General features: G+C 42.4%; 1 protein-coding gene across 6 annotated transcripts in view; it reads left to right on the top strand.

Moving 5' to 3' along the window:
- Positions 1–13,674, top strand: part of DLG5 (discs large MAGUK scaffold protein 5) — a 159,871-nt gene that overhangs the window by 113,000 nt on the left and 33,197 nt on the right. For 3 of the 6 annotated variants that reach the window (XM_053307495.1, XM_053307493.1, XM_053307491.1), the window contains 6 exons: positions 733–1,758; positions 5,333–5,471; positions 6,110–6,254; positions 9,218–9,339; positions 10,054–10,146; positions 11,048–11,216. In XM_053307495.1, coding sequence (XP_053163470.1) covers positions 733–1,758; positions 5,333–5,471; positions 6,110–6,254; positions 9,218–9,339; positions 10,054–10,146; positions 11,048–11,216 — 1,694 coding nt within the window. The remainder of the gene's footprint in view (positions 1–732; positions 1,759–5,332; positions 5,472–6,109; positions 6,255–9,217; positions 9,340–10,053; positions 10,147–11,047; positions 11,217–13,674) is intronic. The other 3 variants (XM_053307494.1, XM_053307492.1, XM_053307496.1) reach the window with 2 other exon arrangements.

The raw sequence follows: 13,674 nt of genomic DNA, 5'->3' as shown, positions 1-13,674 counted from the left end.
AAGTGCAACGTTCCAGTTTTTAGTCCAGCAGTCACTTGCATTCAAGAAAATAATATTCAACAACATGGCACGCAAGCAAAATAAATAGATTGGCTCAGATTCATCCTCTCGACCTGCTGTCACCTGAAGAGCTTGCCTTGTATGAAGATGGTTCTCATCTTCATACACTTACTGGGTTTGTGCTGCAGTTCACAGCATGGAGGAGCAGGCATCTGCCCTTCTCTTTACCATCAACCTAATGAACCTGTGATGCAGAATGCTGTGGAAATCTCAGAAGCCAAAGTACTTGCTGAATAAAGTTTCCAAGGTGGTTAGAGGGCAGGGCATCAGTGACTTATTGTGTCCCCTCCCCCATAACTAGCAGAATAAGCTTTGCTGTATTAAATTTGAAGAATAAATTGTGCAAATTGGTGGGGTGATTCACATCTGTATAAATTCATACAGGTTACAGAATTCAGCTTTTCTAGTCGTAGGATTTAGCTTTTGGTTCGGAATGTGGTGCTTGTATTTACACAGTGCTGTGTATATTCTGTACTATATGGATAATGGGTAGCACAACATGACTATCACAGTCATGGCACAACGTTTGAAGTGCAATGTAATTTAGTTCATCCTAGCAGCTGCCAATTAAGAGAAGTGGTGATTTGTTTGCAAATGTGTATTTATACCTTTAAATCACAGAGCTGCTGTTTTAATGTCCCTCTGAAGGCACATTTTTGTCTCTCTGCCTAGGTTTTTCCTCAGAGTTCAAGCTCATCCTGGAGTGGTCAGAACATATTTGAAAACCTCAAGGATTCAGAGAAACTATCAAACTGTAGGGTTCATACATCCGAGGTACAGGTTCAGAATAAAAGAAATTTAAAACACAACAGCTCAACGCAAACAGACATTTTTAATCCAGACATAATGGATGTCAAGAAGGACCAGAGTGAACCAGAGAATGGTTTGTATTGCGATCTCAAACCCTTCCCCAACAGCGTTTTACACACACACTCTCATCGGAGCACAGTCCATGGATGCCACAGTAACTCAGAACACAGCCTTGGCTCCTTTAGTCCAGATGTGTATGGGGAGCCAAACTATGGAATTGTTAACCTGGACAGCCGGCGACTGCCATTTGAGCCCACAGTTGCAGACTGCATGATGGTTGAGAGCACATTAGAAAAAGGATATGGTGGGAGAAACAGTGGCGGCACTTGGCCTAAAGTCATGGTCAACATTGCAACAGTAGAAACAGAAAAGTTCTCTGTGTACAAAAAGCCAAAACAAAGGAAGTCCATCTTTGACCCTGACACTTTCAAAAGACCTCTGACACCTCCCAAAATGGACTATCTGTCTTCCAATCAGATGCTGGGACATTCACCTCAGCCTTCCAAAATGGAAGCCATTTCTACCCCTCCCACACCTCCTAAGAGAAGTGATTCTATTAAGTTTAAACACAAACAGCAGGCAAGTTCTACATCAGACTCAACCGTCACGACTGGCTCACCGCCTACTAGTCCTGCTACAGTCCAGCCTCTTGGGTCCATCGAACTCAAGCCAGACTGCGGTGTTCACAAGGGGCGAAGCAGACCCTCTGGACATTATTACAGGGAAGAGGGTGTTGACTCTACACATTTGCTTTCAAGGAAATCCTGTGAAGAAGACATTGGCTTCCAAAGAGTAGAAGAGCCTGAGATTAAACGACCAAGGCCTAAATCTGCTCCTGCCTTGAGACATAAACTAACCCCTGTGCCCATTCCCAATCCATCTCATCAGGTAGATATGGGAACATGAAGAAGGATCCTGGCTAAAACGTTCAAAAGTGTTGTATATGTTTAGGGAACATTAGCTACACCAAAGGGAATTAACATTATAGTAGAGTTAACTATTGCAAAAGGTGTGTCATAAATCTGCTTGTTCCAGAACTAGCAGGTTAAAAGTAGAATATTTGTGGGGCAGTTCTACACAAGGTATAGTTATCTTTGCTAGCTTAATGCGTGTGAGAGTTTGTTCACCACACAGAAGGAAAAGATCCTGTATTTCTCAAGGCCCTTATAGACCCAGCTGTATAATAATTGCTGGTTGAAGCCTTTCTGTAAATGGCACTTCAGGCTTGATGGCAACAAAATCTCCCTTCAGATCAGGACCTGAACGCAAATAACCATGCAACAAGTTTCATGAGTTCTAGGTCCTTTGGGCTTGCATTTCTAGTGATTTCCTATGCCACATGGCAAATTGCTCTTGAAACTGGGGAATGGAGGGAAGAGAAAGTTCAGATGCAGTGTGTGATAGAGTAGATTGATGTACATCCATGCAATTTTAAATAATTGCTGTTGATCCATGATTCAACTCATGAAGAAACATTGATTTAAATCAATTATTTATCACATTTTCTGTTTCATAAATAATTTTATTGGGCAAAATGTACATATGTATGTGGTTGCTGAAACAATTAAAGCATATTGGCCTACAACTCAGTAGAACCTTTATTCTGCCTAGGAGCCCAGATGCCTTCTGTGTTGCATAATATATCTGTTTTGAGAGAACTTGAGGGAGCAATTATGAATTTAATGGATTTATCTTTGTGTCTCTCAGTTCAAGTTCAAAAGCAATAAGATATGGCCACTTGCTTGAATGTTAGAGGCTGTAATCCTGTGCACACTTAGGAGTAATTACCACTGAATGTAGTGGTGCTTGCTTTAAAGTCAACATGCACAGGATCAAGATGTAAGTGTCCAGATTTTTCTAGAAGCAAGGCTAGGAGATACTTGACAAAGCAGTGTATTTTGATCAGGGGAAAAGTATGTTTAGATGCTGTTTGGTGTATTATCATGAATATTCATAATATAGGAATTGATATATTGTAGAGCTAAGGTGCTTAGAGGGCATAAAGTAGAGGAGTACAAGATCATCTGGAGAAATTCAGTGAATGACCCTCAGAGATACAGGGTGGAGTTTCCTGAATCCTAGTGGCTGTAATGATTTCCCAGTTCTTGAATCCAATAACAAGACCCCATTTATTAATATAAACTGGGGAAGGGGTGTATATATAGCTTGATTTCACTGTCAAATCCCCACCCCACCCCCAATTCTGTCTTTTACACAGAAAAGCAGGCTTTGGGTTAATATACTTGATAGAAGGTTGTGGGTTCGGTTAGGTGCAAAAGTGGATGAGTTGCTGGAAGATCTATAATTGGTTTTTGTTTAGTTTAAAGCAGCTATGTGGAGGGGATTGGATTGGGGAAGTGGTGCTGTGGGATGGAGATATTAAGCTTTTCCTCCAAACCAAATTCCAAGGCCTGTCTTCTTCCTCTCCCATAAACTGTCCTATGGCAAAGCATACTGGTACCACCATGGGGTAAACAGCAGCCTTGAAGAGCCATTTAGGTGTGAATAGAGCATGAGGAAAGAGGTTAAACCTTCCCCCATCACTTCCTTAATTTGATTCTTCTCCTCCCCCCCCCCACTTTTTAACAACAGCAACAACAAAACAGAAGGCCCAATCATGGGTCGCCCAACTTATCATCTAGTTTGACCCTCCTCATAGTTTTTAATGTGTATGTAGCAGATTAAAGCCTTTGTCTCAGAGCAAGCTCATGTGAGGGAAAGAAATGCTGAATCATCCCTGTTGAGCTGCATGACTAGGCTTCTCCTAAAACATTTCTGTAATATCGGTAGGTTCAAAAGGTTGCCACCAAGCACTCAAAAACTTGCAGGGAACTGGACCAGTGGATTGGGTGCTTTACCCAGGTATTGGGCAAATAACAACAACAACAACCACCTTCCATATCTATGTCTACATGGAATGAGAAAAGCTGGTAGTTGCTTAACATCTGAGGTCGTGCTTGCACCAGAGTAAACCCCTTTCGCGCCCCCCCTTTTCTGAGTTAAAAACCAACTCAGAGGAGCTTGTAAAAAGAAAGTCTTTTGCAATGCCCTAGATAGAATGGGCATAAGCTAGTGTTTCTTATTTTAATTACGTTGCAGATAATCAATACTAGAACACTATTGGGGATATACAATGCACACACCAAAGAAACAGTAATTCGAATGCAAAGGCTGACTATACAATCTTTTCCCTGGACTAAACTTCCAGAAACCAAAGCCCAGGCTCCCTTTTCTTGAACTCACCAAACTTTGGATGAGAATTCAAGCTTCCTGCCCTCCTGTCTTTCCAGGACCTGCAGAGTCATCTTCCTGCACCCATCCTCGAAGGCCACATGTCCTCCTCTTCTAACAAAGACTTCCCATTCTTGTTCCCAGAATTCCCTGCAACTCCCTGCTCTCTAGGTCCCACCCACCTGGTGTACTGATTGGATTCCCTGGAGTTCACCAGCATATCAATCAAGACAAGGGTTCACTCCCTGTTAACTCTTTAGAGGGAGGGGTGGCTGATCACTACATTAAACTTGGGACAAATTACACATGACACTAAGGATGTCATTGTGGTTCCATCTCTTTAATTTTAAACTGCTCTCAAGAGAGGGGGTGCAATTGGAATTATTGGGTAAATATTTTCTCCTGTGCCACACAGTCCAAGTCAAAATCTTTGTCCCTGTTTTCATGTGCCCCAGGAGGGAAGCTACCATTGGCAGCTTGAACTGTTGAAAATAGCGAAAAGTATCTTAAATGCTTGGAATAAGAATCCAGTGATGTAGCATGCAGAAGATTGGTTAAGTTCTACTGTATAGAAAATGAACCAGTTTATTGTATCTGTGAGTTGTGAACCTGGAATTGTGAATGTGGGGGCTGAAAGACATTTTTCTTGGAGAGTCACACACATATTGAAGCCAGAAAAAGAAAGATACAAAAAGCTAGGCAGAACACTAAAGAACAGGGGAGAGAAACAACATATCACTTGGAAGAGAAATTGTCAAAGTGTAGCAAGCAATGCCCCATAATGCAGTGATGGTCAATTGACAGCCTGCAAGCTTTATCTGCTCCTAAAACAGTTTTTATCTGGCTTTAGTAGCCCTTTGAAATGCTAGAATATTAGCCTGCAGTCCCATTTGTAAGGTTTTAAAAAGAGGGTTTTCAAGCTGCAGGAAAAAGATATTCTACACTTCAGTGCTATTTATTTTTAGTTGGTGTGTAAATGTACATCTTTGTATATAATGTGCTCATAACTAGGAAGCTTTGCTGCCACATACTGCCAATTCTGCTATGGAGTCTGTAATCATAAGGAACATATTGTGCAGCAACATATACTTCCGGCTTACTGTATAGAGAAACTAGAGCAGTCTCCGAGCTTACAGATGTTGGCTTTCACTGCCATAGCAGATAATCACTATAGCTGCTTTAGGACTGAAGCCATACCGAAAAGAACTGACCCTTTGGACATTGCCCACAGGTCCAAAAATATACTCCAGCAAGTGAAGAGCATCTTTCTCCTGAGCTACAGGAGTGGCCAGCATATTCACCAAAACGATCCAGTAGACACAGCGATGGGTTTGTGCCTACATCTTTATATGCTGGAAGCTTGTCAGCAGGTTAGTAGCAGTGATCTGTATAGCAGTGATGCATGTGGGCTGAAATGTTGCATTGGTTTGAAATCCTGAATTTTTGAGTGTGAAGGCTCAGTTTTAGAATGTACACAATTTGGGGATTTGGGAGAGAATGAATATACAGGAGGACCTTGATATTTGTGGGGGTTCTGTGCCCAACTGCAACCGCGGATACGGAAACCACTTAATATCGAGGCCTTGGAGCTATGGGATTGTGGGGGTTAGGTCCCGATCATTGGGGAAATGATCAAAAGTTGGCCAGATTTTAGGGGGAAATGCGGGGAGCAGCTCCCTACCATGCTTCACTGTCTCCTGAGTTGCTCTGTGCCCCCAAAATCTCTTGGTTGTTTTTTGTTTTTTTAAAATGAGTTGTTTTGAGGCTCCAAAACACAAAATGAGGGCTGGAAAGGACTTCCATGGTCACTTCCGGCTGCCCCCGACCTGCGGATGCACAAGGTCAGCATGTCCCCCACCCCTTTTTGGTGTATGCTGAGGTCGGCTGTCTTTTACCCGACCACGGATATGTGGATGGGGTTTAAGTGACCATGGGGTGCACATTATTGTTGAATTACCTTACAGCAACAGAAGTTGCTCTTCACATACATTATTCCTCTACCTTCTAGGTACTGTACCAAGAAACATTGCACCATGTCCTGCAGTAACAACTGTTATGCGAAATCCCATTTACACTGCTTGGAGCCATAGAGTTAGCACCACCAACTGTCCATCTGTTGCCAGCCAGTTTTGTCATCAGCATCTGCATCCTAGGTATGTACATTAAAAACTTGCTGGACTGGACTAAATATCCACCAGGTTTAGCATCCTGTATCCAACGGTGGCTAAGATGAAGAACCAAATAACCTGACCCAGGGTACAAAAAATATAAATGCTTTATTTAACAAAGAGTGCTAGAGAAACATTTGAAGTATACATATTACATTATAATGACAGAGACCGACATTATGCGCAGCCTTCTGTTGGCATTACTGACATGATGGGGCTGCTGCACTCGTGCAAGGCAGCCCCTTCAGTCTTGTGCAAGAGTGCTCTAGTGCAAATCCTTAAAATCCATTCTGCCATTAGTCCATTGGAAACAATGGAAGTGGTGCTGCACAACTGTGGCAGCCCTGATTTTATGGAGTTGTACAAAAGTGCTCTTGCACAAGACCACCAGGGCTGCCTTTTACAAGTGCAGCAGCCCTGGCATGTCAGTAATACTGATGAAGACTGTGCATTGTGTTGACCAGTGACCAAATCGTTAAGAACTAGACATGTAGCACTGTTTTCCACATTTCAGGTCTCTTTATCAAATTGCATTTTAGCAATTGGTATATCTCCCAAATCATTATGTACACAGAATGCTTCAGAAAGAATAAAGATTGTGAGCCCTTTGGGGACAGGGCTCCATCTTATTTATTTATTTATTATTTCTCTGTGTAAACAGCCCTGAGCCATTTTTGGAATGGCAGTATAGAAATAATAGTAATAATAACAACAACAACGACCTGGCAATGGCTTAAGAATGGCAACTTGAAGAAAGAAACAGAGGGTTTAATACTGGCTGCACAAGAACAGGCACTAAGAACAAATGCAGTAAGAGCAAAAGTAGAAAAGTCAACAACAAACAGCAAGTGCCGCCTTTGTAAAGAAGCAGATGAAACCGTGGACCACCTAATCAGCTGTTGTCAAAAGATCGCACAGACTGACTACAAACAAAGGCATGACAAGGTAGCAGGGATGATACACTGGAACATCTGCAAAAAATACAAGCTACCTGTAGCCAAATATTGGTGGGACCATAAAATTGAAAAAGTTGAAGAAAATGAAGATGTAAAAATATTATGGGACTTCCGACTACAAACAGACAAACATCTGCCACACAATACACCAGATATCACTGTAGTCGAGAAGAAAAACAAGTTAAAATAATCGACATAACAATACCAGGGGATAGCAGAATAGAAGAAAAATAAATGGAAAAAATCACCAAATACAAAGATCTACAAATTGAAATTTAAAAGCTGTGGCAGAAAAAGACCAAAATAATCGCAGTGGTAATTGGCACCCTGGGTGCAGTTCCAAAAGACCTTGAAGAGCACCTCAACACCACAGGGGCCACAGAAATCACCATCAGCCAATTACAAAACGCAGCTTTACTGGGAACAGCCTATATTCTGCGACGATATCTATTACAACAGCAACAACATTGACAATAAAATTCTGGCATCCCAGGTCCTTGGGAAGGACTCGATGTCTGGATAAAACAAACCAGTCAATAACACCTGTCTGACTGTGTAAAATAATAATGATGCCACTCACTAATGCATGCAACTAGGTGCTTGATCCGCAGCCATTAAATATGAATCCCATTCAATGTTCAACTTCTTAATTTTCTCTTAACAGCAAAACTATCTCCCAACTTAATTATAATATATTTAATAACAGAGATAAAGTATTGTCTTCCACATAACAATATTCCTACCAAAACATTACAAAAAATCCACCCAAAATTCAAAACCCGTAAAACCAGACTACCGGTATAAATCATGAGATCATTCCTAATTGCATACACATTGAATTTTTTCATTAGTTCTTTTTGTTAAATAATGCATTGATATTGTTTTGTACTCTTTGCGTGACACTTCATTCTGGTTTAGAGTACTCCCCTTCCAGCAGGGGCCGGTCAGATGTTTCTGGAAGCCCATAAGTATGGCATGAACAGCCTTCCACCATTGTTTGCGCATGCGTGTGTGTGCACATAACTCTATTTAGAATTGGGTGAATCATAAGAATTAGGGATAAGCCCGAAAGTGCTTCAGCGCCGGCGGTACTTTAAGGGTGGGGGAGGGTGCACTCACCCCTCCCGCTGCATTTCCCCCGCCGACGCTCCGTTATTTTCAAGCCGCTCGGGGTGGCAGCGTTCCTCCCTGCCGCCCCATTGCATGTGTGTGCGGGCACAGCATACGAGTGTGCGCACACAGTGGGCGCACATGTGATCACTACTTCCGGCCACTTCCGACTGATGAGGGCAACGGGGCTTGAAAATAACAGAGCGCTGACGGGGAAAATGCAGCGGGAGGGGTGAGTGCACCCTCCCTCGCTCTTAAAGAACCATCGGCGCTGAAAGCGCCCCCCCCCCAGCTGAAACATTTCGGAGGCCTTTATAACGGCCTCCAAAACATTTCGGGCTCAAGCCTAATAAGAAATGCCCTGCTGGATCAGTCCAAAGGCCTATCTAGTCCAGCATCCTGTTTCACACAGTGGCCCACCAGATGCCTCTGAGAAGCCCACAGGGAAGAAGTGAGGGCACTCTCTCACTCCTACTGTTGCTTCCCTGCAGCTGGTATTTATTTATTTTATTTTATTTTTTTACATTTCTATCCCGCTCTTCCTCGGAGCCCAGAGCAGTGTGCTACATACTTGAGTTTCTCTTTCACAACAACCCTGTGAAGTAGGTTAGGCTGAGAGAGAAGTGACGGGCCCAGAGTCACCCAGCTAGTAGCATGGCTGAATGGGGATTGGAACTCGGGTCTCCCCGGTCCTAGTCCAGCACTCTTACCACTACACCACGCTGGCTCACAGTATGCCTTGCCTCTGAGGCTGAAGGTAGTTTCTGCAGTTGTGTGTGTTTCAACTATGTCCATCGGTATGGGATGATATCTTCCATATGACTTAGTGTACAGATTGATATTTGAGCTAGTAACGGAAGCTAGCTTTTCTGTGTGTTATAGTGCTCAGCACCAAGGCCGCCTGAGTTTGGATCTGAGTCACAAACACTCCAGTGAGTGTCCTGAAAACTCACGCACAAGATCTTCACATGGTTCAAACTCACTGCCTTCTAGTGCAAGACTCGGTAAGTAGTATATTAACTAGAATGCAGGCTATTTCTTCACTGGCAGGGTTTGTGCAATAGTGGGAAAATATTCCCCTTTCTCCCTCCTTGTCAGTGGTCTAGATTTTGGGTGTGTTCTGTCTTTGGCCACTCGGGGGCAGACTTTAAAAGACAAAGACTGATCTAATAATCATTGCCCAACTTGGAACTGTCAGGAGCATTGTCCCAAAGGTGTCACACTGCGAATTCTAAAGAGTCGGTTCATGTGCCAGTCTGGCATGGGCTGCAGGAGTGACTCTTGGGGGCTTGTGTGGCCCCCTCTGTTGCTTAGAACATGCCACATAATTGGGTTATTGCATTCTACATACACAATCCATCTGCTTCTTTTTGTGGCGGGCAGTGTGCTCAGGTTGGGTGTATGTGCTCTCTGTGTATCACAGCAGGTTCTGCACATAGTTGGTGGCGGGAGGTGTTGCCAAGGGTTGCTTTCTCACCCCACCACACGAGTACAGTGTACATGGTAGTCCAGTGTTTGACCCTGTCCAAGTGGGAATTCACACAAAAGGATATGATTAGATGTTTCTAAGCAATCAAACTTGTTCAGGAAGGTTGTGCTCTATTTCTGTTACAGTAGCCTCTCCATGTTGTTCGTAAGATTCAGGGCCTAAATGAGTTTACTTGCTACTTTAAAATTTAAAAAATCACGTCTGACTTTCTCCCCACTTGCGTTTAAAGTAGGTTCTTCTAGCAACTTGCAGTATAGAACAGAACGAATAAAAATCCCTTTGACACCAAGATACCCGCGGTCTATCATTGGCTCTGACAGGGGTAATTTTTCTTCTTTTTCTTCTTCTTCTTCTTCTTATTATTATTACTGTATTGGGAATTATTGCATTAATGCAGAGTTCTGTATTCTAGCTAGTAGAAGTCAGACATCTGTATGTGGTATTCGAGGGTGGAGCAAGGAAATGCCTCCCTCCCATGTTTTTGACTGCTGCTTTGCTTTGGGCAGAAATAGGAGTTTTATACAGGTACATGGATGAAGAGTGAAAAACATCCCCACCCCATCCCGGCTTATTCTCCCCTGTCCCTTTCTTGTAAGCCTCTTATGTTTGTGAGGACATTTTTATATGACTTGATTTGATGCAGAGCTATAAACTGTCCATCTTGATTCAGCAGTGACCAATGCCTTGAACTCTACTCCACCCACAGAACACCAGTCCTCTGTACCTTGACATCTGGTTGTGCTATCAACCTTGTTTCATACTGCATGCCTGGCTTTTTAACTGAACCTTTACAGCATGAATCGGTAGACATAAGAAAAGTGCATACATGTTGCAACTTACCATCTGTTCGCTAGGGGTGTTTGAAACCCAATGAGAGATTTTACTAGTTTCACAACTGTTAACTTCCCTTAACATTTTTCAGACGTCCCAGTTAGCATGTATTTCCACCTTAAGAGATGTTACAGTGCTAACTTTGCTGTTCCTCATATCTTTTTTTTTTAAGGCCTAATTAGTTGGTGCTGTGGGGTTTTTTTTTAAAAAAAATACATGTTGCTCTTTTAGTGAACTTGTTGGAAGTTCACTGATGAAACATTTGGAAACGAGTACATGGAACATATACCTGTAATTTACATATAAATGCATTAAATAAATAAATAATACATAAGAGAACTTTGAAGCTGTCCCACTTACAAATGCCATGGCTGCTCCTATGTTCTACACAGGTTCATTGTCGCATTCCGAATGTAGCAGTCCAAGCCTGATAACTCCTCCACAGTCACCACTTAACCTTGAGACCTCATCCTTTGCTAGTAGCCAGTCGCAAAATTCTCTTTCTACACTGCCCAGGATCTCCGTGAGTCCAGTATCAATAGGACAACGTCGAAAAGACAAGTACGTTATGGTCATTATGCTAATATTCTCTACAAAGTTGGTTTGGGGGGTGAAATGGGTCAATTGACTGGTTAAATATTGGTCAATAATTAATTTGTTGGGATAGCAGTAAAAAAGACTATGTTAATTACAAAAACTATTACCTTCTAGAACAGTAGTCTTCAAACTTTTGAGACTGGGACCCACTTTTAACCTCAATCTCGACATGAAACCTACTTTTCACTTTTTATCAAATGTTTTTATTTATTTTATTTTATTTTATTTTATTATTTTTTTACATTTTATATCCTGCTCTTCCTCCAAGGAGCCCAGAGCGGTGTACTACATACTTAGGTTTCTCCTCACAACTACCCTGTGAAGTAGGTTAGGCTGAGAGAGAAGTGACTGGCCCAGAGTCACCCAGCAAGTCTCATGGCTGAAAGGGAATCTGAACTCGGGTCTCCCCAGTCCTAGTCCAACACTCTAACCACTACACTATGCTGGTGTCCCTTTCCCCTTCTCAAAACAAACAAAAACCATAGAGAACAGAAATTAAGCTTGTCCTCCTGGTGTGACCTGCCTTAGGTTGGCCCATGACCCTGTGTTGGATCCCGACTCCGAAGCTGAAGACCAGTGTTCTAGAAATCTCCAGAGCCTGCATCCTCCCAGAAGCTTTCCAGAGCACACAGTCAGTGTCAGGTTACATTGAGACTCCTCCTTCCCACAGCAGATATCATGAACTCTGGTGATCCTGACTCTGGACACTTGCAACCTGTGTTGACAGCTTGTGTGTGTGTTGACTTCATGTTTCTTCCTGAATTACCATTCTGTGTCAGAGATGCCTGCAGTTACCGCACGTGGTCAGTAAGGGAAGCGAGAGCATGTAGCCTAATTGGGAAAGGAGAAATGAGACGCTCTCTGGAGAGAACTGCAGGGCAGAAAATCCCTGCTCCTGAATTGAGGGTGCCATGTGCATGTGTAACCCTAACTCCCACAGGGTTGGGACCAAGGAGAGCCATCACTTCTGCCATTGCTATCAGCTGGATACATTATAAAGGGGAGCTGCATCCCTGACTGTATGGAATATTTAATTATAGTCAAAGAATAGGCAGTCAATTGACCAGTGATCAATCTTGTGCAAGTTCCTGGGTAGTAGGAGGAAAGGAGGTGGGTCAAATCTCATTAGTTGTGTCAAATATGCTGTAACTTCATTGTAGGCCTTTGAATGTATTATGAAGTCACACTGCTTGTTTTCTCCCACCACCACCCACCCATTGTTTTTCATTGTGCTACTTAGACCGCGTAATTGATTTCTGTGGCCAGTGTTAGAGCAAGAAAAGCTTCTTCAGCCCACTGTGCTAACCAATGGCTGGCCTGTAACTGCATTCTCTCTTGTGCTGGCAGTGGGCTTTCTGGCCATGAAAAAAGTGGGTGCTGTCTACTTTTCAGCATTAGGTTGCTGTATTGTATGCAGTAGGCAGGCTTGGTCACTCTCTCACTCTCTCCTTTAGCCTGAAGATATGTGTAAAAATGGATTGTATGTGTTTTGTTTAAATGTTTACCTCCAAACAAACACACTATAATCTTCCCATTCACTCTTCAGTCATTGAGAAGATACTAGGTGAAACTCCAGTGGCTGTATTGTTTCCTAAAGGACCTGATTACGTCTGTGCAAAACTCTTGCCGGGCATAGAAAAGCTCCTTAGACAGTAGAACGGAGAATGTTAGGCACCTGCCACAAACCTCACTGAATGTAGTAGCATCCCAATTTAAATTTGATCAAGCCTGTCCATCTCCCACTCAGAGCTTGAAAGGAACATGAAGGGGTGAATGTTATATTTAAAGCAACAAGCACGCCACACAGATTTATTGGTTCTTCAGTGATGTCCCCCGCAAAAGCTGCCCCTGGCTGTTCACAGATTATCATTTGTTATTCAGAGAAGAAGTCACAGATGTGGAAATACCAAAGTTTACTTTCCAAGTTAGTGTTGAGTTTCTATTTTTTTAATTGGTTTTGGAGTAGAATGCAGTCTCTCTCTCACATACACACATGTGCATTATTAGAGCCAATTTGTTCAAGTTCCCAAATGTGTCCTCACACCAAAGATAACACTTATTTGTAAGTTAATTAGTTTAACATGGAACCTGGGACATTACTAATACAATGAAACAGCTATGCCTAACAGGGCAAAGAAGATGGCAGAAGAAAAAGAAATGCAAAGTTGAAAATTCATGTCAAGAAAATAGCTGATGAAATATGTAATACCTCCCCCCTACCATGCCCTTTACAAATCTAAAATCACTTGGTTGCTTTAGGAACATCACATTTATTATATATGAACTGCTTTGCTCATAACATTTAGCATGTTTGGTATATTACATTTAGAAATATAGTTTATTCAGACAACAAGTACTAATTGAATTTATTTTACAAATTGACTACAAGCTTTTGATCTCCAAGGAATCCAGCATACCTCTC

This window comes from Hemicordylus capensis, chromosome 3, assembly GCF_027244095.1.
Source record: "Hemicordylus capensis ecotype Gifberg chromosome 3, rHemCap1.1.pri, whole genome shotgun sequence".
Lineage (NCBI taxonomy): Eukaryota > Metazoa > Chordata > Lepidosauria > Squamata > Cordylidae > Hemicordylus > Hemicordylus capensis.
Note: the sequence above shows the minus strand (reverse complement) of the source record. Positions and strands in the feature narration are given on the sequence as shown.